At 41.0% G+C, this 26139-nt stretch overlaps 1 protein-coding gene across 1 annotated transcript in view; it reads right to left on the bottom strand.

Moving 5' to 3' along the window:
• Positions 1-26139, bottom strand: part of FAT4 (FAT atypical cadherin 4) — a 124650-nt gene that overhangs the window by 54552 nt on the left and 43959 nt on the right. The window contains exons 2-4 of the mRNA XM_041482301.1: positions 6182-6313; positions 3220-3481; positions 1247-1597 (exon numbers count right to left, since the gene is read on the bottom strand). Of these exons, the coding sequence (XP_041338235.1) occupies positions 1247-1597; positions 3220-3481; positions 6182-6313 (745 nt within the window). The remainder of the gene's footprint in view (positions 1-1246; positions 1598-3219; positions 3482-6181; positions 6314-26139) is intronic.

The raw sequence follows: 26139 nt of genomic DNA, 5'->3' as shown, positions 1-26139 counted from the left end.
AGAAAAGGAAAAGAGACTCACAACAGCAAAGTGAAATTAACTTCCAAAAAGGTTTGAAACCAAGTGCTGTAGTCCTGACAGGAAAATAAGATAAGAAAGAGGAGACAGACACAAATCCATTTATCTACAAGTCTGGAGGAACAATCCCTTCCCCAGGTATGCATGACACAAGAGCAAGCTCCTCCTCCAACTTGTTTAGTTTACGTAAAATAAAAGCCTTAACGAGTGTGGTGAAAGAGAGATTCATGCAAAAACAGCCAGTATCACAACGTTATGGCTTCTGATTTGTTAGCTTATCTTGGAATGGAATCTCCTGGCTATGAAATTTCTTCTCCCTTCCTCAGCTTGATCTCAAAACCAGTTACACAATTTTTACCATGGAAAGTTCCATTCATCAGCGCAAAATTTATCTCCCCACAAAAATGCTGGAGTGCAACAACTCAGCATTTCCTGAGGAAAAACTGCTTTGTTGAGCAACCTTGGTAGGTTCAGTTAATTTAGGTGCACAAACAGGGATTCCTTGAAGCATGTAGGTGCTTTGTCCTTGAAGCACATTTCAGTGCGAGACACTTCCATGGGCTCTGCTGAGCCCCTGTCACGTTGGGAGGAGACAAGGTTGCTCAACATGTCACAAAAATAACCTTCACCTGTAAAGTCACTGTGAATTATGAAGAATTTTGCGTTAGGTTACACAGGGTAATGTCTGTGGACACTTCAGAAAATGTGGTACACGATGGAATGCTGTTTATGCATTTTATGGTCATATTCTATAATTCTTCTTGCTTGGTCACAAACTGTATGGCAAAATGGTTAAGCAAGCTATAAAAATTGTACCTTTTACACTCAGCACATTAACACCCTCTAGATGCCATAAATAATTCCAATATTAAAGCTCATTTCAATGGGAAGTTTTCCTAAGATCTTTTTCAATGTTTTTTAACTTCCATGTATCAGCAACTTGCAGATGACAACGGTCTTCACGATAGACTTGAAAGTTATAGTGCATTTAAGATGACTGCAGATAACATCTGATATTACCACAACTCTCTTCAGATTTATAACCAACTGGAAAAAAAACACCAGAAAAAGAACTTGGCAGACCTAGGTCTAATTTAAATGAAAATTTAAGCATATGAGAGCAGCAACTTACGGGGAGCCCTAATTTTCCCTTTTTTGAGTAAGTCTTCTAACACATTGCTAAGGTGAAGCACAGATTTACAACCACAGAGTGTCAGGGAACTCCTACCATCATCGGCGTCGGTGACGCTGAAGTTGAGGATGGCGGATCCAGGGGGAAGGTTCTCCATCAAGGAAGTGCTGTAGGAGGCCATGCCAAAGATGGGAGGGTTGTCGTTGACATCCAGGATGTTGAAGTACACCCTGATGGCCGTGGACTGGCCTCCCCCATCCTCAGCACGGACGGTGAGGATGTAATACTGCTGTGCTTCGTAGTCCAGGGCCCGCGTCAGGTTGAAGACCCCGGTGACGGGATTTAGGAAGAAGATTCCCTCTTCATCATCCTCGCTTATCGTGTACGTGATCTCCCCGTTGACGCCCGAGTCGTCGTCGGTGGCAAGAATGGCTGCCACCAAGGAGCCTGCAAGGCACAACAGCACAGCACCTTCAGGCACTTGCAACAGGCAAGAGCCAGCTCAGCACCGAGCAGATCCACAGATGAGAAATGCCCTCCCAGAGAAACTCAAGCCTCAACACTGTCTGAATAACTATTGCAAAAAGTTTCTCAAAACTGTTTTTTAACTTATGCAGATTAGATATCAACAGGGGCAAAAATACCTTCTGTCCTGCTAGACATTGTCCCCCTAAGACTCAAAGGGCCCTCCCTTTGCCGCAGACAATCACAAGTTCTGCAACCTTCTAGATACTTCTTTCCAAAGGCAGAACCCAAATATATTTCTTTCCAACCGCATAACCCAGCTCTGCTTTTTGAAACAGTGCCTTTGCAGGGTAACTGTGGTTAGAAAACTAGAAACCCTATAGGGGTCTGTTCTCCGCTGTTTTCTGAAATTCAATGCCCTGTGAATTTGTGCCAGTGTTTTCATTTCTGCATAGCTGACCTATCTGACCAGAGTTTGGAAATCAAGTGTCACTTTTTAATATTTCGAACACTAATTATAATTAAGATCAGCTCATTTCCAAGAAAAGAAATCATTAAGTTTCCTTTCCCTGGAACCAGATGAGCTACGTGCAGCACAGTTCACTACTTTCAAGCAACGTGATAATGAAAACTGCTTATATCATCAGAACAAAGAAGAGTGCTATAACCCCCTTTAATCCAGCTGGATATGCTGGCATCTTTCACACCCATTTGATGATCTCAAGCTTTAATGTTTCTTTAACTGCAAGGGGAATGGGGATTACTCTCTGGGATAGAAAGTTGAACCTCAAAGGGGAAACCTCATGGTCCCTCCCCTCTGGGTGAGCCTGCCAACTGCTCCCAGACTTCTGGAGAGCAGAGCAGAGCAGGAGAAGATGCAGTACTTTAATACAAAATCAGCCTATTTTTTCCTCAGCACCCACCACTGCTGAGCTGGCTATAAAGCACTAAGGTACACCCTGTAAATAATTAACAAGACAAGTCTCATTTTCATGTGGAGGGAATTAGGCTTGCCTTTTCCAGGGTTATTGCTGCTGAAACAGACCTAGACTCAAGGCTCTGAGAGAAAAGACCATGGCTGGGGATCAGCATCCAAAGCACTCTGTGCTATACAGACATCTCAATTACTTCCAGATCAGATTCCTGAGGCACAGCTGATTACACTGTAACTCTTTCATGCAAAAGACCACAAAATTTTGGAACACGGACTGTGGGGCAGAGTGCAAAAGCTGGAGGCATAGGGGTAACCTTGGTTCTCCCAAGCTGAGACTCCCATGCTTGTGAAAACCCTAATAAAAGCTTAAAAGCTAACACCACATAATTTGCATCTCTTTGGTTAATTCATGTTTTAGAATAAGCTTCTAAGACGCTACTGGCAGATACTGCTTTTGTACTAGCAATCTGTATAAATCTTGGAAGTAATATTCATTTCTCACCTGGAAACGTGCAATAGAGCACACTATTTGAAAACATTTTTTTGATCTAAACACTTTTTAATTTACAGCCCCCATTTTCAGCATCAAAAGACACTCTTGCTTAAACCAGCTTAACAAAGAAAACAACCACTTGAGAAGCCAGCGGTCATATTTCCATGTCCTGTTTACCTGGAGTGGCATCTTCTGGGATGTCAAAGGAGTACACTGGCTTGGAGAACTTGGGGATGTGGTCGTTGACGTCGCTGACGGTGATGTTTATCCTCATGTCCGAGGACTGCAGGCCGTCGTCGGCGCGGACCAGCAGGGAGTACTTGGAGCGGCGCTCGCGGTCCAGGCGCTTGGTGGCAATCAGCTCGCCCGACTCGGGGTCAATGTGGAAGCTATCATCTGCACCGCTGATGATGGTGTATGTCACCAGGGCATTGGCTCCCTAAGCCAGAACAGAAGTGGTCAAATCGCCTCGTTCGCCAGGAAAACCACATCATAACTTGCAGTAAGGCAAGGATTGTTCCAGTAACTGCGCTTGGGGATTATTTTTCAGAGCAGTTTCCTTTAATAAACAGCCTTCCTGCCCAGTCCCTTCTTCAGCCCCACATGCACACAGTTTTTATTTATGAGATGTGAAATGATGAGATTACCCAGATACTTTGTGCTCTACTCTTCATAAAAAGATTCCATCCAATCAATACTAAAAAACTCTGTTACCTGTTTTAGTTTCAAACCAGCATCACCAAGCAGTGTGACATCGTAAAACAAGACTAACATTGATCCTTATCTTTGAAGGTTAAATTAAATTCCTGCCAGTGGGATCAGCTCTGCCTTTCTTGCTTTCTGGAGATGGGATGGAGGGAGCAGGAGAGGGAGGAAGGAAGGCATGGAAGCAGGGAGGACCTGGGGCAGCCACGTGGCAGCACTTCCAGCCACCACGCAGGGCAAGGGCCACAGCTCGTGGTCAGGAGAAACTCATGGAGGCCGTGCTTGCAGCAGCCTCTCAAAGGTCAGTTTCTGCATGGAAATACATTTACCCATGTAAATAAAAAACCCCAAGGTGACAAATCACACATCATTAAAATCACAGTTCTGATCTCTTGGGTTGTGCTGCAAGTCAAATGCATTTGCTTTTGGGTCAAAAAATTTCATTTATTTTGGGGGGGAAAAAAGAAGCATTCATGTGGACTTTGAGCATTTTGGTTGAAAGGAAAGTTGAGGAAAAGTAATGTTACACAGAAAAATGTCATCTACTTCTTTTTCCAAGACAGGCTTAAGGATACTTAGAGTTTGGTAGCCTCCAACATCATATACAGTATCTAAACCCTGTGTGCTGATGGTGCCTAGAAATTCAAGGAGATATTTACTTTGCCCTCCTCTGGTGCCAGGCCAGAGCTCAGGTTTGACAGCTGAAACCTGCTGCTGCTGATGCGCCAGTGGCACTTCTGCAATGAACAGCAGATCAAAGAGATCAGGCAGAAAGGAATTCTAGGGCTGTTTCAAATACTTCCGCCTAAAAAAGCAAATTAACAGAGATAAACACCTGCTTGTATTTGTGAGAGGAGAGCCAAGCATTAGTTACCTGACCTTACCAGAGTACCCATGCCAAACTTTCTCTCTGGAGTGCTGTTTCAAAGAGTCAGACTGAGCTAACTGATAAAAGGAAATTTAGAAAGAAAGCAGGCTTCTGCAGTGCCCAGCCCTGCAGAGCTGCGTGCAGTGCTCCATCTGTGTGCTCAGGTGTGCCTAGGGGATGTCACACGCTTTCCTCCAATTGTGTGGCTTAGCCATTACATCTGATGGGAATTTTCAGAGGTGACCCCATTCTTCACCCCGTGTTTGACCAGCCAGAGTCCTTCTAACAGGGTGCAGCTAAAACCACAGCCAGGTGTGATACTGGTTTATACTTTGCCCTCAGCTTCAAAAAGCAAGGGGGAATAAAAAGGCATCTCAGCCCAAAGCTGCACATCACTAGGAAAACTTGGGCTCCTTGTAAAGAGTTTGAATTACAAATGTTCTGGCAGGGAAATTGAAATCATTCCTTTTGATAAAAACACTGACCGATTTCTCTCTAAGGTAATAAATCACTTCCCACTGGGTGGAGTGCTTCAGAATGGGTAGTAGATTAGGGGCAGTTCAGGAATGGTTAAAGAGGCTGGAGCATTATTGCTATAATCTTAGATATATTTGCCATACCACACCACAGAGTGGTAGCTCAGTATTTACTGCTTCCTAAAAGAAAAACAAGCAGCTAGAATTTTTGTTACACAAGTGCACACCTTTCCAAAATTCTGGTTTTGTCTGTGTATCAGGCTACTACTAGAAAATAAAGGGAAAACCAAAATATTTACAATCACATTCGCACCATTCCTGGGGGTGTTCCCATGGTTCCCTCTGTAGCAGTAAGATTAAGTACACCAATTAACAATCACAGAAGACTAACCAAGCTAAAGGTTAGGAATAAAATTCTCCTGAGGAGGTTGAATTGCTCTTTTATTGGAAAACAAGAACTGCTTGTTGTTGTCTAGTGTAACACTGTATTTTAATGACAACACAAACTTTTTGTACTATTATATTGACTTTTTAGTCATTTTCCTCATGGAAAGAAATAGTTCAACCAAACAAAAAAAAACATGATTAACATGTTTGTAACTTAAGTTTCTAAAATAAACGAATGCATCAATAACATAGTAGTTTCTTCATAGTATCTTAGTTGCAGCATTCTCATAATAATGAATCTCAGAGGGCAAAATTCTTTTGCAAACAGATTCATGTACAGAGCACATATTTTATCATTATTTCTTTTCCCCTCTTTTTGGTAAAATAAAACCTTCTTTTAGAAGGGATAATATTGATCTTTGTTAGGTCTAGTCAAAGGAAAAGCAGGCATTATCAGAGTTTTACCTGTTCTCCAAGGATTGTCTCAGGTTAATTCTATTGCACACCTTGGAACTGGGCTCAACTACAACATCTTGGTTTCAAAGTTAGCTTAGACCTCCACAATACTGGACAGAACTTTGTGAATGACTGCCATGATTCCTAAGGCTAAGCTCACACAAAGGGATGAAGAAAACAGGTAAAAACATGTCCAGAACGGCACTTTTCAATGTACCAACATTGAAAACTGAAATCATGCTCCTACCTCATCAGCATCCATGGCTGTCAGCTGCAGGATTTTAGATCCATCCCCTATGTTCTCCTCTACAGTCAGGTCAAGCATGTCTGTAGGGAATACTGGTGGATTGTCATTGATATCCTGAAGTGTTATTTCTACCTGTAAAAAGAAGGAATAGGAAAAAAATGGAGTGAGCACTGGACCTGAACGTTACTAATAAAGTAATTCTGAAAGGAATCAGGTAAATTGCTCTTAATCACATGAATTAGCACATTCCCAAATCACACCAACAGCAAGAAAAGCTCGTCCGGATATTAAAATTCCACATTGTTATAAAATACTCCTAGGAAAACCTCTAACACAAATAAAGTTAATTTGACTTGTTGATAGCAACTGATTTTAAATGGTCCTAGCCTAGTTTATACTGGAAGAGATCCACTGATAGACTGTCATTGTAATCCTCAAAGTCAGCCCCTGGAGAATAACTGCCAAGTGCCGGGGCAGGAGATCGTTCAACCATTAAATGCTGCCTGACATAAAGATGAGGTGGTGTAAAATTCTCTCTGAAATGTTTATATATTGGCAACTCTCCGTTCCGAGAGGGGGAAAAAACACTCTTGCACTTAATATATTTTATAACAAATAATCTGCTTTTCTCCTGCTCTCAAAACTCTCCTCTAATTGCAAACATAAACGTTGCTTTAGGAGCACCCACTAGCATCTACTCTCCTTGACTATCCAAAACTCAACAAATGTTCTTTTCACATGCCATATTTGTATGCCTTTCCAAGTAAGAATGATAGTTCCTGAAAGGTTGTTTTGTGATCTTTATCCCTAGTTTTTCATAAGCAAGATTGCTGCCCTGCTGATGCTAATTCAAAAAGATGCAGAGCTACATTTTCTCTTGTTGCTGGGTCTGGAATGTAATATTCCAAAATAGAAAAAGAAGACACAGCTGTTTTATATTTATCATGGAAAAAAAAGTATGGCTTTGGACCCAAAATATTAAACAGTCACCAAACTCTCAAGACCCACTAAGGAGAAAATGAATAGCTGAAAGAACCGAGGAACAGAGAAAGATAAAATGCAAAGGTATGGATTACTTGAATCAACAGACAAAATCTTATTTATGCTACAGTATCTGCTATGCCCTTATCCACAAGGACTCTCCAGGAACTCAGTTGAAAATATATGGATTGGGCTGCTCTGAATATAACCAACACAGATATTTCTGGTGATCCAAAGTCTACCATTTCTACTGTTTCTAGTCCCCTGCCATAGCATTTTCTTCTCTGTTCTGTTTTCATAGGAACCACCAATTGCCAAACTGTTCTGACTCGATCACCAGGATGATCCCAAACACAGAGGAAATGTTATATTAATATTAATGTAATATTAATATAATAGCTGTATGTGCTGGAAGTAGAGACAGGAGTCTTTTATAGAAGGCCATTATTTATTTATCCCCTATTTAATCCCTTTGGAGACTCAAGAATAGTACACAAAACAATTCACAGCCTGAGACAGATCAACCCAGAAGTTTTTATCGTTAAATTTATATCCCTGACAGCAGAAGCACAAGGAGTGCTGAGCAGAGCACCATGAGCAGTGACTGAGAACCACCTCACCAGACACAAACTTTCAGAGAAGAAGCCAGCCTAGGTTGGTTTTCAAGGAGACTGTGTGACAATTAATCACAGAAATGGGAGGGACGTGATAGAAATGACAGATGAAGGATTTTGCCAGCCCTCCTTGCCCATGGAACTGGCACAGCACGCTCCTCCTGCTTTCCCCCCCAAAGTGCAGCATCTCCCCTGACAGGGCTTCAAGGTAAAGCAGCTGCACAGCTCTGCAATTCATCTATTCCTACCACACATGTCATTCCCAGCTAATGTTTCTGCTGCGGGTGACATTTCACCACCAGAACTCACTTCCATGATGAGAGATTGCCCTTTGTACAAATGATATGAAAAATATGTGACAACTTCTGGGGGCTTGGGATAGGAGCTGTGCGTTGCCTACAGCTTGAATAATGTGAAATAGTGAGGATCCAAGAACACAGATGGCTAAGGGTTGGGGGACAAATAAGTTAATTATAAAGTCAGATTCCAGAGAAGTGAAAAAAAGAAGAATAAAAGAGGTAATTTTATTCTGAAAAATCAGTTCACAAGTAAACAAAGAAACTGTATTTTATACCAAAGACATGCTTTAGATGGTGGAAAAATAAGAAATTCCCAAATAAAGATCAGAATTTTTTAGAAAAGAACACGACATTTTTTAAGAGCATTTACACCATGATTTATTACTTATCCACAAGGCTTAGATAATGGGTATTGCTTCATAATTCACCATTGGCTAAGTCTAACTAGCATCTGTGTCTAAAGCTATCTTTTTACTTCTGCTAGAATTTACTACTTCAGCTTACAAACAGAACTGCAGACCTGGGGAGTAAGATCCTTGGATGCACTCATTTGCAGAAATTCCACTGAAGTAATCATAGAATCACAGCATGATGTGGGCTGGAAGGGACATAAAGGATGATGTAGTTCCACCCACCCTGCCAGGGATGAGGATGCCACTCACTAGACCAGGTTCCTCAGGGCTCATCCAGCCTGGTCTAAGACATCTATGAAGAAAGATTTTACAAAAACCTCACATTTTCTCCAAACAAGAGTCTGTTACATTTCATTTAAAGAGAGGATCTCATACATCCTGAATGAGATTGGATGTAAACTGAATATCCAGGAGCTCACAAATTAATTTCACTTTGAAATAATTCCCTAAGTTCCACCCGGAAGGAGAAGCCACAGGAGAACGAAAATCACAAAGTCTTCCATTGACACAGGGCACTGGAAGATTGCAGAGTATCTTATCACACCTTCACTGGAGCAGAAAAAGAAAAGAGAAAATTCCACAAAGCTTTAATCAAAGATCTAAACTAAACCTTTTCCCAACCAACTGCTTTTATCTTTCTAATCCCACTTCACATTTGCATAAAGAAATCAATGTGTGTCACTTTAGGAAACACATGGTTTGATTACTATCATAAGCTACCAATTAAAAATTAACTGTAATTCTGCCCTGGACTTAAGGAAGGCAAGACAAGGTGGTCATGGTGGTGCCACCAGGTGTTTGCCACACAAGAGTCACATTCAAAATGGTCCCACAGATCATGTCCTGATCTCAGCACACATGATTCTCCCAGCTCACACTGGTGGCAAAGCACTCACCAGCGACAGCAGCAAGTACAAGAATAAGTATCTAGGAAACCAAAGGCCTTGAAACCTCAGATACACCGCAGGATGGAAAACAAGGGAGCTGAAGGGATACATCCAAACCTTGGAAGGAAGGAACTATTACAGGTCAATTCCTGTAGAACTGCAGGAAGCAACGTGCCCAGGCTACATGGAAAGTGGTAATTGCCACCCCCTTGTCCAAATCTATCCAAAATGAGGAATATTCTTCCCTGACCTCAAACTTGTCACTCACCGCAAATCTAGGATGCAAAGGCAGACACAAACCAACCACCTCACAGCACTCAAAGTACTGCACTATGCAACAACAATGTCTGCAACTTTCCATCTGACAAATCCCCAATTCCTATTTGTAACAACAGCAACTTGAATACAGGAACCAAAAGTTCTTACTGCCACTCAGAGGACTCAAATATAATAAAACACAGAAACAGCAAAGATAGTTAAGTGTCTTTGCACCTTTATTATTTATATATTATATAACTTGCCCTCTCCTGTGGTGCAGGCACTGATGGGGGCTTTGCTCCTCTGAACAGCCTTGAATTTCTGCAGAAGCCATGAGAACACAAATAGTTACAGGCTCTCCTAAATCTGTTAAGACTGTGACGGAAAACTGATGAATAGATTCATAATATTGTCTTGCTTTTGTTGTTCAAGGGAAAATGAAAAAAAGTCAGAAAGCTTTGGTCAATCCACATGCACGTAAATCTCCACAAAATCACTCCACTCTTGTACGAATTCTAGTACAGTGCTTTTCCTTCACACATTTAATACATGTAGAAAAAAAGATCGAAAATCAAAGCTTTCCCTCAGAGCTTAGTCTTCAGACAAATACACATTGTTTATTTACTAACCCTTGTAAAATAAACACAGTAATTTTACATATCAATTTCTATGCAAACCATCTTTGTGTGGGGTTTTTTTTTTATTAGTTTTGCTTGTGTGCTTGTTTTAATGTTTGACTCAAACTAAGATGCAAAAACAGAGGCATACAACAAACCACAGAGATCTGCAATATAGAAAGCCAAACAATACCACAAATTTCCCTGTGCATGAATCAAATTTCTCCTTCACAGGCTTAACAACATTCTCACAATAACTCCCTGCCCCTGCCACAGTTACAGATGGCCAGCCCATCCTCATCTGTGACAATCTGATTGCTGCAGCCTGTGGTCACAGATATTTTAAAAGCAGAGGAAGTATTAATTGCCTTGATCTTGTTAGGATTCTTATTTGCTGTTCAAATTAGCCTCTCATGGTTTTTTTTTTGGTTTTTGGTTTTTTTTTCCTCCCTAAACAAATTCAGAACAGATTGAGGCAGGGAAGCACTCACCTCAAACAGTTCTGCCACAATTTACTCTGAATGTGGATGTTAGAAAAATAGTTCTTTCTCCATTCAGATAAATCTCAGCTGTTAACAGATATAGGAATCACATCAAGGCCTCAAGTTTTAAAGCACATAGCTCTATTAAAGCATTTAGTACATAAACTAGTCTTCAGCTTATTCAAAATAATTTGTTGAATTAAACTGCTAAAAGATGACATTTCACTTCTCTGAGCAAAATCACCAATTCCACTTCAAAAATACCAGTACCCCAGGTTAACTATTACTGAACAGGCTAGACAAGTTCCACGCTCAACATAAAAAGCTTAAAATGAGAGTTTTATTCTGGAAAAAGAAATTATTTTAGTGGCTGGGTTTATGAGCTACAAAGATATGTAAAATAAAACGTCACCCTGCAAGGCACTGTGCCAAATTCTAACCAATCATAACACCTTCCATAAACCAAAGGGCTCACTTGGCCAGACCCTTTCTGTTTTACTACAGTTATTAACATTTAGTTTTCTCTTATTCCAAAGTCAGGAGGGTTTACAGACAGAACAGCTTTCTGAAGTTCTTCCACCTATCAAATGACAGCGAGAGGAGGAAAAAAGATGACACAGGAAACATGAATGAGCTCACGTGGCAGCAGCAAGTTTCCCTGGGAGTCCCCAAAGAGCAATTCTTGCTTGGAGCTGCTCTATCCATGGCACACAGTGGATCAGAGATCTATAGATAGAACACGATCTGAGGAGGGGGAACTCCCAGATGCCTCACACGTTCGATGCCTCTTCAAAAGCTACAAGTATTTGATTAAAGATCAAACAGAGTGCAGAGGCAACAGCTTTTCTTTCCATTTATATGGTGTTGAGTCATTCTTCTTCCCTTTGCTCACTGCCTCTCAGGAGATACCCTCTAATAATCCACGAGCAGCATCGCCACAAATCACCCTGGAGACTTTTGTTTATGCCTAAGCCATTAGATGATCCTTCATCTTAAAACAAAATTAAGGAGCTTTTTCTTCTTTGCTGGGGACTATGGCAGCACATTATCAATTTGAACTGAATAAAAGTGAAAGGATTTTATTTCCCCCTCCCTCGGTAAATATTCTAAGCAATATCATTCATGATGATAGAAGGAAAGAATACAACTATTAATTCACCCCATCCATGTAATTGACTGAAGATCCTGGCCAACACTAGTCTATTTTTTTTTCTTGCCTTCATCACTTCAGACTTCTTCTTCATCCAGCAAACAATGATTCCCTAATCCTGGAAAACACACATGCATCGGTAGATTCCTTTTTTAAACTGACATGAGGAATCAGACTGACCACTCACACCAGTTACACTCAGTGCTTAAGGACCAGTACATGGGTGCTTCCTCCAAAATGCCCTGGAGAGGCAAGGGAATGGGAAATTTTCAGGAAAAAAAAAAAGAAAAATCCTCTTTAAAAGAAATAAAATTTTACATAAATAAATATAAAATCCCATAGCCCATCTTGAAGCAGTTTCTCATCTTGCTATAAATCACTGGGAAACAGTAAGAGTAAAAAAATAAACACTTATGCTTTGAAATTACTTGAATACTCAATAATAGCTCAGGAAGGTGAAAAACCTGAACTACTGATCATGCACATTTACAATTTTCACAACAAGATGGAAAGCCCATTTATAAAGAAAATATCTTGGGACAAGGCAATAGCTGAGGCTGAATGAGGCATCTGAATATCCCATTTTCCAGGAGGCAAACAATCCCAGTGCATGCTAGCACAATAAAAATCACATTAGTCTATTGTGCTGCAGGCCAGCAAACCTGTTAAATAGAAATGTAATGTTGTTAAGAATCCCACTATTAACAGGGGGAAGATTGCAGCTGGGGAGAAAATGTGGGGGAAAAGTGCTAAAAAGGCACTGTTTGGGAAAAAAAGGAATTTAAAAAGACAGGTTTAAAAGACTTAGTTCTGATGTCTGAGGTCAAGCTTGATGAAAGACAGGATGTGAAAGCTGTCCTAGGCCCCACCACTGCCCACTTCAAGTGCCCCAAAGCAAATAAAACATCAACCCTGTATACGGGATAACATTAATTTAGAATAGGGATTATAGAAATATTTCCTTTTACCTCACAGAATCAGGAATTACTAATGATCACCAGCCTTGAAATTGTTTGTAAATTTAGGGCTCAATGCACTTTGGAAACATATTTTGCTTTGTCCATTAAACAAACCTGCATGGATACTTATAAATGTTGTTATGATTAATATGTAGTGCTGGAATTTCCCAGGTAATTTTAATCTGTGGGGTCCAACTCCAGCATTTCAACACTGCAGAACCCTCCTGGAGTTAATATCCTATTATGTATAGTTTAGTAGGGTGATTTGATGTTTTTTGACCAAGAAACTTTTACAAAGCATCATTATAAAGTGTTGGGAGATCAGAGCGATCAAAGGCACTGGGATTTAATTGACATTATCAGAAAAATCCTAGAATCATAGAATAATGTGGGTTAGAAAGGACCCCTCAAGACCAGGCTCTCTGCAATGACCAGGGACATCTTCACCTAGACCAGGTTGCTCAGAGCCCCATCCAGGCTGGCATAAACGTTCCCAGGGATGGGACATCCACCACCTCTCTGGGCAACCTGTGCCAGTGTTTCATCACCCTCATCCTGGGAAATTTCTTCCTAATGCATAAATCTGCTTTCATCATCATTTAAAATTAAAATTCAAAAAGAAGCTACTTCCTTCTCTTGTCCCTAAGAAATACTGATCCTAGTGCTGTAAAGAAAAGGTGCCATAATCGTTTCATTTTCTCTCCTTATTTTTTTCCCCCCCTATCTGTTAAGGTGACCACTGGGAGTTGCACTGCCTGGAGTCTTGATTAAATGTTTCACTGCATCCAGAACACTTCATCATGCAGCATAGCCAAAATCTATTATGGCTTGCAAGTGACTCATACTTGAGCTATGAGAAAACCATAATAAAGAGCATTTTACATAAAAATGCCCAAAAGGTTGGTAATTCAATCTTGATTCTAAGTAGTATGCAAGGTCTCTGTGTCCAGCCTGTGCAGACAATAAGGCATTGTCTGGAAATGTGCTACCCACTGTGGTTACATCTAACTTTTTTTTTTGCCAAAGTCCAGATGAAAGACACTGAAAAGAAACAATTTTGTCCCAGCAGAAGGCCACCAGCCAGGACAGGACACTGACATTTCCAACACAGAAGATTTAAAAAAAATTAGTTTTCCTAAAGGCAAAGCAAGCAATGCTAAGATTCTAATTATTTCTGAAATCAGTATTTTAAGGTAATTTAAGCACTACATCATTTTCTGCTCCCTCAAAAGAGACACAGTCTCACATGCACCAGAGGGAATTAAAACTGGATTAGGGAAAGCACTACTCAAACCTTGGCTAATTTAACAAAGTAACAGCACGCTGACTTTAAAACACACATCCAAACATACAGAATCATAAACACGGAAACCCAGCATGATCCAACTTCACAGCAAATGAGAGATAAACATCCAATTGGTACAAGGGATAAAACTGATAAGAAATGCCACCAGCAGTTATTTTTCCCCTTCCCTCACCACCAGAACCATAATGAAACACAGGTTATTTTGTCAGTACTGGTTAATGAGCAACATGGATAGCTCAGCCAACATTCATACAGTTTTAAAAACAGATTGATTGTAGGAATGAGTTACTTTGAACTCCATTGCAGCAGGACTAATTAGCACACCGGGACCTCTCCCAGCTCTGCCCAGAAATGCCAGGGGCACCAAGGCTGAGCTGGGCTGGCACTAAGGACCATGAAAACCTTCTCCACCCACCCATCCTTTGGGTGCACACACACGTCCCTACAGCATTTCCCCAGGTAAAAGGGGTGACTTTCTAATAAAGACATGGCTTCTTCTGCATCTTGTACCACCTCTGGTCACAAACTCAATTCCAAATACCTGCCAAACCAACACAAACACTTGGCAAACACTTGCTAGGGAGGGTTTTTTTTTTTTCTTTTTGGAATTTTTTTTCTTAAAGCAGTATACATTTGGGACCCATTTGGCTTATAACTCTGCATTTAATTAAATGGGGTCTACTGCCATGTAATAAGAAATGGATTGAATTGGTAAGAACATTTCAGTCTGTGCCAGAAAATAAAAAAAAAAAAAAAGGGATAAAGTCAGAAAATGCAAGCATTAGAAGTTCAAGAATGGGAATGTCACACCTCTAAATTAAATAAATCACCTAATTAAACTTACAGGTGTGACATTTAAGACACATGCAGTCATCAGGATGATGTGATAAATCCATCCCATCACTGAAGGCTGACCAAACAGCAAAAGAAAACCTCTTTACCCAGAGCCATGGCAGAAAAAGCACTGCTAGAGACACTAAGACACTGTATTCCCTATAGACACTATTCCCTTGTACTCACCGAAAACAATCTGACATTTAAGATATATTTAAGATTTATTTAAGATACAGGACTGAATGCTGACTGATGCTTTGCATTATAAGGGTTTCATATGTGGCACCTTCCTGAGAAGAATCCCTCTAAGAATCTAAATAAACTTTAGCCAATAAAACACACAAGGCCAATGTGTTTCTTTCCTGTTTCACATTTAGAAATACAAGGCCATTTTATAGAAATGACTAAAGGTTTTTCCCCCCACAGCACCAAGAGGCTGCTAGCAGGGAACTGTCAGGGCTAGAAATTCCAAATATTTCTGCATCCTCCTACAAATTTCAGGGAAATGCCTTCCTCACCATATTCCTCTTTTGCAGACTACAGCCTTGTGCAGCAGCTTCACATCTGGTGTCAGGGAGGGCCCCTTCCCTGTGGCCACAGGCCACTTGAGGCCAGGAAAGCTTTTTTCTGTGGCCACAGCTGGACCTTTTCATGTGGCCGCCCTCAGCAGAGCCAACTGGCAACCCGGGCTACAGTGGCAGGGTCAAGAACTTCAACCCACTGGGCACACCAGCCCTCCTTTATTCTGCTTTCCTCCCATACTTCAGCATTTTTATTTAGGCAGAGGGATCTCCAGGCATATCTTTCTTCCCCCAGTCATCTTTTTGGTCCACCATGGCTATGGGATCTTTAGTGCAATCATTAAGACAGTCCCACATGATAACAGTAGGCTCATGCACTGTCTGTTGGACCAACTCCTACACCTGAACCGAAAAAACAAAGTCCTACGTGCCTCCAAAACCTAGTTTTTCTCCCCAACTAAATTCAACATGTCTACATTACCTCTTCTTGAAAAAGTTGCTGTTTCTGGTGATGAGGTTTTGCAATAAAGCCCTTCTTGAAGCTGAATAAAAACCTCTATATTAGTCTTCTACCAAACCATGAAGATTCAAATTTGCATATAACTAAAAACGTTCATCTCCAAAAATATTTTAAATAGCTGAATAACACATTTCTTTTGGCCCAGGAATGTGAAAAGTGGCTGAAACTCCACTTATAGAGTTCTTCATGTCAGCCAACAATTTTTGTTTCCCTCACCCACCTTTTTGAATTTTCTCACTCAGCTGTTGGACTTTGGATTTGACACAGCAAATTTAGAAAATCAAGCATTAAAGACTAATTAAATTGTCTTTAAAAAGACCTTTTGAAACATGTCATTTCACCATATCTGTAAATGCACACATGACCTTGTTCACTGAAGAAAAAATAAGTAAACCCCAGACTTTCACAGAAATAGCTGGAACAGTGTGCTTATGTGGGATTCTTACAGTCATCTTCCTTAATAAAGAATATGAAGTGTTTTATTTGAGCATAAATTCAGAGATTTGACTTTTATTGGTTCCTAAACATCCACTACTTCTTCCCTAGATGCAGCACCTACAGCAAACTATGAAGTTAAGCTCTCTGGATGCTACAATCAATAATAAGAACTTGCAATAGCCCAGATCCTGACATATTCCTATATTACATCTCTCTTCCCAACCCTGACTTTGCAGCACAGCCAATCTCTCACTGACTTTGTGTATTTTTTATTGTGGATAGTCGTAAGCAAGCCCTGATTACTGGGTCAGAAATATCACTAGCAGCTGACAATTGTAACAAACCAAAGCCTCCCTTCAATCAAGTAAAAACTTTGAGTTCTGATAATCTTAGCAAACCTTTAGAGGGGAAAAAGAAAGAAGAGAGAAATATACTGGCACTTGTGTATATCTTAATTTCAGTGTGGCAGGATGCAGATATACCACAAGAGAATGGTTCCCATGGTATTTCAAGCCTAGGAGAAACCAAAGAACCTTTTCATGCTCAGGTCCCTGTCTGATGTCCCGACTGATGTGACTCAGCTATTCCTTGTATTATAGCACTTGGGTTTTTCAGTTATTATCCTGATTGTGCCAGATCTTTGATCCTTTGGAAGTTCACCACCACTGGTCATTACTACAAGTTTCTGGATATTTAAAATGTATGGGAGGAATTTTAGAAGAGCTGAGAATCACCAGTTCCCTGCTGAGGAACACAGAAAAAAAAAAAAAAAAACCAAAAAAACCCCAACAAAACAAACCAAATCAGAATAAATGTTCAAGTGTAACCAAAAGAGATTCAGAAATTCTTAACAGAGTTCAAGAATCCCAAAATACACAACTAAAAGATATAATTCTGTCTTTTGAAGACTGAACCTAAGCTCAATTTCCTTGTGCTTTCCCCTTGTTTCACTTCCTTTGATTTGTGTCTTCAGTAGGGTGTCTATGATGTGGCATGGGAATTTATTTTTTTTAAGTAGTTTTTTTTTCTAAAGATCTTGTAGGTTGCAACAGTCTCAGTCTTTCTGGTTTTAACTGAATTCAGGAGTGCTGTGTACTGAATGTACAAACTGGCCCACTACCCATGTGGAACAGATTAGACAATGATCATTCATTGTATGCTCACAATTGAAGCATTTCAATAGTTTTATAGACAATTGAGAAAAAAAAAAGTATTTTGAGGACAAAATTTGAATGGATTACAGTTAAATGATTATATTATATTACAGGGCAGCAAAATAGAAACAGAGTAGGCAAAATTTAATACAAAAAAAACCCAAAGAAAGTTGCACATTAACTCTTAGTAAGAAAATTACATCAACAAACCTGGGGATCATGGAGAGGTCTAAAAAACAATGCTGAGGGGTTTTGTTTCCTGGTTTTTTTGTACCATTCATGCCCCCCTCACCACCAAGATTGCTAAATCTCAGCCTGGTTTGATCCTTCCGTAAGGTGTGACACCTTATTTTATTTTCCTCAGCATAACACAGCAGAAAAACAGAGCAAAACTTTTCTGTAAAAAAGTATTTTCTAGGTACTAGTGTAATAAATCTGAAAGCTTTCTGAGGAAGTCATCAAGCAGTTAAAAGAAGGAAAAAAAGGCTGGCAAAGACTTCTGAATAATTTAAAAAATGGCAACAACTCAAATGCCTCCGCTAGCTCATAATGTTAATGGAGACAACAGCGTAATTACCAACATAATTTCATAATGAACAGCTGGTGATAGGGCAACAGGGACAGCATCATGCCCCAAAGACTTCATGGTGTGCTTTACATGGGATTTGTTTCTCTTACAATGGCAGAGGAAGTAGAGATTCAGATGTTCTGCTTAAAACCATGCTAAAGCTGAAAATACCCACACCTATCTGGAAACATATTGCTTGAAATATCAGCATTTGTGAGAAATGAATAATGGCAATTCCAGCATTTATCAACTGCAGCCTTCTACAAACTTCCAGCAGACTTTCTCCAACATGATTAAAGGTATCTTGGTAATAATAAAATATCATGGTATCGGTCCTTCAAAGGGGAAAAACAAGGGCCAGAGGCATAAGGTGATGTGATTGGCACAGTGCATTCAGGGCAGATCTGGCTGCCAGCCTGAGCCCTCATCACTCCTTACTTTCAGTCAGAAAGTGACATTATCCAAAATCTCTATGGTCACTAACAACAAAGGCAGGATGAAACCTCTTGCAGGAAATCTCAGCCCCCAAAAACTGAAGTGTAAACTGAAGTCACTCCTTCAGTCTTTCCTATGACCAATCTACAGTAGAGAAAAGCAGGAGCTGTTATTTACCTTTGCTTCATGGTTTATGAATCATTGACACACTCCCTCCTGTGTGCCATTTGCTGACATGTCATATTTTGTCTCAGAAGAAGATATTGTTCAATATGATGAACTGCTGGTGTATTTAACACATCTTCTGATAACTATTAATTGTGCCTTTTTCCAAATGCATTTCTTACACAGGCAACACCAAACAACACCCAGCAGCTTTCTAACTTCTTGAAGCCCAGTAAGTCCCAGATGCCCTCCAAGCAGGCCATGGCAATTCCCTGGCGTGAGATGGTATGCAAAATGCTGTCCATATTTGCAGTGTGCTTCAGGGAGAAAGCTACAGGCTATGAGTACAGTAATTCAGGTTAAAAATAACAACAGTAGGAAGAAGTGAAGGGGGAATATTTGTAACAATGCTAACTGATGGCTGGAGTCACATTTTGTTTTCAGTTACCCCAAAACAAATCCCAAGAGACTCCAGCAAGGTTAATGCTTCTCTTTGCACAAATATACAGCATGGACTGAGGTACTTGGCAAACACTGCTGAGTGAATTAAAATGAGCCTACAATACAAGCAAGTTAGAGGGGTTAATTGAAACCTCTTTGTGCAGCAATGCAAGCCCCTCAAATCTGTCAAAATTAATGAGAAAAGCCAGAAGAAACATTACGGTTCAGTCTAGACTGCCAGAACCTACAGCCTGCCTTGCATTAATAAATGCTATAGAAAAGAAACTCTGCTGTGAGGGTGTTGAGGCCCTGGCACAGGCTGCCCAGAGAAGCTGTGGATGCCTCATCCCTGGAAGTGTTCAAGGCCAGGTTGGATGCTGCTTGGGGCAACCTGGTGGAAGGTGTCCCTGCCCATGATCTTTATGGTCCCCTCCAACCCAAACCATTCTGTGATTCACTTTATATCCAGTTTTGTCATCCTGGCCTACAAAAGCACAAGGAAACATTTTATTTCTCGTGGCTTGATATCAATGTTATGCTTGGATGGCAGAGCAGCTCCAAACGGCTTTGTTGTGACAATGTCTGAGCTACAGAGCCACCTCTCCTCCCCAAATCCATCCTGCCCACAAAGCCCTCGCTGCAGACTGGGTCTGACCCACAGCTGAAGGGAACCAGGCTGAGCAAAACCTCCTTTCATTTCCCCCACAATCTATCGACTTCAGAGAGCAACACAATTGAGGCCTTTGATAATTATACCCTATGTTGGCTCTACAGCTTCTCCCATCTTAGCCCTTAGAGAAAAAACAAGCAAAAGCAAAAAACCCCCAAAAAACTCTCACAAAGAAAAACCTTACAAAGCAGAATAAGCCTCCCAATATGACTTTGTAAGCCCAGACCAACAGCACAGCTTGGAGGGGCACAACCTCAAAAGAAGAGGAGACCTTGAATGTGCCAGAGGGGCCCAAATGCTCTGACATTCCTTCCGTGTTTTGGGGTCTTCAGGTCTCCCGGACATTCCCATTCCTAGGATACACGAGCACCTGTTGGCACCTCTGGTAAATCCCTGCCTGCTGCCTCAACCCATTTCTTCTTTTTCAGGCTGATGGATGTCTGCCCAATAACCAGCAGAAACATAAACAGTAACTTTCTACTGACATAAAGCACTTTGACACTTATGAAGCCATCCTTCTTCCATTTGTGTTAGACAAAAGTCTTTTCCTATGTTTCTAGCAGCCCCTCGTAAAGCACCACAGACATCAGAACAGCATTAAAAAGCAACTTACAAAGCACACTACCTCTACTTTCTTTGTACAGAAGGTCATTAAAAATATGCAAGTAGTTTCAAAATCATATTGATTCACTGTGTTTCAGCACACCCACAAGGAACACTAAACTTTTAGTTCTGGGGCTTAGCATATGTTGGTTTTTTATTAACTTTGTACTTTGCAGGTTTAGAAAATGTGCTGCAAATCATGACCACCAGTATTTGTGGCTCTTTAATTTAATATACAGATACAACATTATAAATACGTTGCTGAACTAATAAAATCATCACAAAACAACAAAGAACATCAAATTCTGTACTAATTTTTATACTATACAGCATTCAGCTCATCAGTACTTTCTAATCAAGCTTCCTGTACCACACTTATATTGTTGCAGCTCATCAAATTATCCAATTTATGTACAAGGACAGCTCAGCTCCTCTGGTTTTTGGGTATATTTATGTATACATCTTATTAAGACTAACTCGATTAACACCAATATTCGATAATCAGTTTGACAAATAATGGCATCAGACTGCAAGGAAACAGAGCAGCACTTTGATTTTATTTTTTTAAATTCTTCTGAACTTGAGCTTATTTCCTGGTATTGAAATCATAATTAACTTACATCAAAAATCCTGCTGCTGTAAATCCTACTGACTTCAGTAACTATGCCAGAAAGGGGTCCATTATGTGAGTCATCTGCTACAAAACAGAAAACAGCAACCATGCAACAGAATAATGCCAACTGAAAAGATTTATGTTGCTCTCACCATATGCCCCTTTGAGTTGTGTAACTCTGCACAATGGCTACGATACCATCTTTTTTTCTCTCCAATGTGACCAAGGAAAGGTGCCTAACCATTTCAATTGACGTGTTTTTCTTCCTGTGGGCCTAAAAAGCAGCTTATTTGTACAACTCAGGCACCACAGCAACGAAAGTTGTGTGTCTCATTTGGCACAGGGCCAGGTAATGCTTGCTGAGTGCCAAATGCTCCAGTAACCTAGATAATTTATACAGAGATGATGCACAGGAGAAAAAAAAATCAGGTTATTACTGCATTTACTACCAGATACAGCCTTAAATTTCATTGTATGCAGGGCTGTGCTTTTGAGTGAGCCATCCTCAGCAGACGCTTTTGGAAAATACACTTGGCACTTAAAGAGTACAGCCTAAAAAGAGGGAGGGAAAAAATAAAGAGGTAAATTTAGAAACAAGAATTAATGAGTACATCTGTAATTCTGTAATTACGGCATCTGCTCTTAAGCTTTTGCATCTGCTTGTGTACAGCTGCTCAGCACTGTCAACAATAACCTTAAACCCATGACCAGATATCATCTCACAACTTCAAGCCAAGCAAAAAAACCCCAAAAAACAAAAAAAAACCCCAAAAAACAAAAAAACCAAAACATTAAATTCACAGAGTGCATAACACACTGATGTGACTAAGCTAATGAGCCACTGGACAAAAGCTCAGTTTTAAAACTGTGTGTAGGGTTTTATGGTTTCAAATACAAAAAGGTTTGTGAAACTGAAGAGCTGCCTTCCAGGAATTAGCAAAAGGAATAATCTCCATGGGAGAGGCTTCATCATAAGAATGCATTGTCTAGCAATTGTGTTTCACAAACAAAGCCTTTAATAAAAATGTTCTGTTAAATGTATTTTAGTAGAAATCTCCTCAAAACAAAATGATCAGGACAAGCAAAGCACTACATTTTAAAACAAAGAGTGCTGTCAGCATCAACCCTCCCTGCTATTTTAGGAAGAAGGTTTCTGAAGGTGTCACACTGATACTTAGTTCAGAGGGAGCCTTGACCAGTTCCCAGGTGATCTCAGTAGGAGGGATGGACAAGCGAGTAATTTAAGAGGAAATTCAAAATGGGACATACCTCAAAGCTACTGAATATCCTCAAAGCCTGCAAAAAAGTCTCAGAAAGATGATTTCAAATACAAGGTAAAAAAAATTTCAATACTGAATAGAGACCACCTCTGTATTTTCTGCTGCTAGCACCATGCAGAGCTGCACCCTCTGGGAATGGCTGCTCCCTCTCCCAAGTGTCCACTGGGATTATTCCAGGCCTGGCAAACAAGGTTTTTATCTCAGTTTCAGTCTCCGTCCTGCCAAATACATGAGAACCAAGTGGAAGAGGTCCAGATATTTTTGTAGATGTGCAGTTTGGTCTATCTGTGCTTTCCTGTCCTGCTGAAGCAGCAGTGACATGCATGTTTGGGGTGCAACTTCCACGTGCCAACAAGACCACTTGTTGGGTCCCTTCCATTGTTTGTAGGTGCACAGTTCTAAATGGGTTGAGTTACCATGATTATGGGTGTATTAACATAAAAGTATGAATTAAATATGAATAATTTATGAAGAGCCTAAGATTACTTTCCTTGGCAGAGTATTCACCTAGTGGTGCTGTGGGATTTGAAAGGTCTGACACTTCCTTAGGCAGAGGAGAAGAACAGGTCACCTGAGTTACCGCTCCCAACATCACCCACAGTTCATCCCCTCGGTGGTGCCATAAAGTAGAGTTTTCCAAAACCTTCTTTCCATTCCTTAACCTTGCTACTTTGATTCCCCTGCCATAAATATCTGTCTCTCTCTGTATGTAAGCAGGCAAGCTAGCAAAGTGTCTGTCTTTTAACCACTGAAAAATCAACTAACTCTCCCAGGCTTTTCTCACCAGCCTTATTCTCTACCTGCAGTCTTCTCAGAGCTTTTATTGCTCTTGTGTGCACGCTTCCATGTCCTTCCTGAGCAGGCAGGCAGCGCTGTGGGCGAGGCACAGTCAATCTACTCTGATGTTTTACAAGCAACCTTCCAACCCATGCCCCTGAGAGGGGAGATATGAGCTCTTTAATAGGTTCCTCCTGGAGGGCAGTTACATCCCAGCGTTGTTCTCCACGTCAGGATTGCTCCTCAAGGAGAAGCGAGGAGGTAAGGAGGAAGGATTACCTGCTCATCCCAGAGCCATCAGCAAAAGGTTTTGTGCATGCTTTTTTTCCTAGAGGAACACAAAAGGAGAGAGAGACCACCTAGACAGCCAAGGAAAGGGTTCACAGGCACCCAGGAGACAGCCAGGAGATAAAACCTAGGTAACTGTGCATAACAGACCTAATTTCCTGCAGCGAGGGAGCAACAAACACTTGCCACAGGGGAAGAGCCACAGATGTCACATGTCTCTGTGAGACGGGATCATCCCATCTGAACACAGGCCAGTGACGTGCCCCAGATGCAGGCTAGGCCAGCCACATGTATGGCATGGGAAAAAGCCTTCTGTTCTGCTGCTCGCAGGTTCACCTCAGCTACAAACCCTGGATGAAATTCCAGGGCAGGAATCCAGGAGCTGCGTGGAACTGATAGTGGAAGTACAACCATCACCAAAGAAGGCTGCCAGCATCTACCCTTCCTGTCCCTCAGCCCAGCCTTTTATCCCCTGATGTTGATGCACAGCACCTGTGTGCCCTCTGCTCCCTTTGGTGGTTGGTCAGTGTCCCTGGGCACTCCATGGCTCATTGCTGTCAGTGCTGCTCCCTGCTCCTCACAGCTGTGCCCACTGGGGATGAGGCTCAGCCCCACCCCAATCACCACAAACTGTGTGCCTGCATGGAACCGAGGGAAAACACTCAGAAAAGAGGAGCAATGGTGATTACAGTCATTGAACATGACCCACAAACTGATATTGAAAGAGATGAGATTCAGTCTCGAAAATGAAGATGGGGAGAAATTGTATTATAATAGCCCTGAAGCACAAAAAGGTTTGGTTTGGTTTTTTTTGTCTAAAAACCAAAGGACTTACACAGTAATAAAACCAACTTAGGTTATCACCTAGGAGGAAATACTGCAGCACTGGGAGGAAGGAGTGTCTAGGAAGAAGCAGAAGTCACTGCCAGGAACACTGAAGGCACATGAGGTCATGCCTCTGTGCTGGAAAATGTGTGGATTCCAACCTTCTTTCTGTCAATACCACAGCAGTTTAGGTGAAGAGTGACTGCCAGTGGTTGGTAAGACCTGACAGAGATCTCATTGAGAAAAGAGGATAACCAAAGTGAAGATTCAGACTGCAGCTCAGCACCATCCATGATGTGCAGGACACTTCCCTGCAATCCCTTTTAAAAGATGCCCAGTGCAAACCTTTTTTCAGGGATAGGGGAGTACCAGCACCACCTTGAGCACTATCACCAATAAAAGTCAGGTCTTCATACAGAAACCATCTGCATTTGATTTGCTCTTCCTGCTGCTCTGCACATCACCACCACAATTACAAACAGAAGTATTTGGCTCCCCGCCTTGCCCTTTTATTGCTTTACTATGCTTCACTGCCAATCCTTATGGCAACAGAACTTGCAAAGTCATGGACTTATAAAAATCTTATAATACTAAAACCCTGTACAGAGAGATTTCTCCTACTCTTGGACAACGTGGAGTTTCCAGGTATTGTTTTTGCTCTCATATCATTTTATATTTAATATAATAGCCAGAAATATGAGTCAACAATAGTAAGTTGAAGATTTTTCTTTTTTTTTTTTTTCCAATCTTAGGTATTTCCTTTCTGCTTTCCTCAGTGCACTCTGCTCTGATTTTGTTTGTACTGCAAACTCCTTGGGGCAGAGGCAGTCTGTGCAGCACATTCTAAATCTGAGTTTACAGAAGGTAGGATATTGAACTGTGATCCCTGCTAGCAAACACTGAATGTTTCCTCATCATTTGACCCAAGTGCTGTCCACCAGGCTGAGCCCATTGCAGTAAAATGTGTTCCCACACCAACAGTCTGAAAATAAGATTACTGTATTCATCAATGCAGTGCTGTATTGACCAATACTGTGTTCATCATGAGGCAATGGAGTTTGCATTAGTTCCTGTTCCTGCAATCTTTCTTTAAATCAAAGAAACAACACAGAATCAGCAAGGTAGGAAATACATGGGTTCAGCTTCTTCCTCTCAGGCCAACATGCCAATCATTACCCTTGGTTTGGAATCTGAAAGTTAAAAGGTTCCCCCAGGTGTGTGCATTGGCACTACAGCAGAAGTTTGAACTTGTGTAAAATTAAGCAATCTGTTGTTCCACAAGGTGGAAATCATCAAGGTAGCTCCACAAACTAACTGGCCACTAGGTTTACAGGGGTTGAGCACACAGGGATCAAGTGGATCTGTGCAGCACTGGGATGCTATTTCTGATGGCTTGTGATTATGGGATGCTGGCAGAAGGAAAGAGATCTGGTAATTTTCAGTAAGTTTCCCATGAGATGACAAGTTTGGAGTGTTTCTCACAGCATTAGACACGTCCCAGGAACTCACCTGCTCTGAAGCACAGGAGCTGCTGCCTGTGAGCTGCCTGCAATGGATTGCTGAGAGCAACGTCATGGGAGGAATAATAATAACAGTTTAACAGATTATAAGCACCTTCAGGGTGAGGGGATAGACTAGGTCAAAAGAAAAGAGCAATAAAATTTGAAAACTCTCCTTAATTTTACATTAGTGCTGCAAAATGAAAAAGGCTGCCTTGTGATGCATTCAAATTCTGTGCGCCATGCGGTGTTTACTTTCCAAAACCTGTATCTTAATTGTTGAAAAGCTGGGACTTCATGGCAAGAGAGATTTTTCTTTTTTTTTTTTGGGGGGGGGGGGGGGCAAGCCCCCTCTAAGTGG

The sequence above is a fragment of the Pyrgilauda ruficollis genome, unplaced genomic scaffold, assembly GCF_017590135.1.
Source record: "Pyrgilauda ruficollis isolate IOZ18807 unplaced genomic scaffold, ASM1759013v1 scaffold58, whole genome shotgun sequence".
NCBI classification, from domain to species: domain Eukaryota; kingdom Metazoa; phylum Chordata; class Aves; order Passeriformes; family Passeridae; genus Pyrgilauda; species Pyrgilauda ruficollis.
The sequence above is the reverse complement of the archived record's forward strand: the minus strand, read 5'-3'. Positions and strand labels throughout refer to the sequence as shown.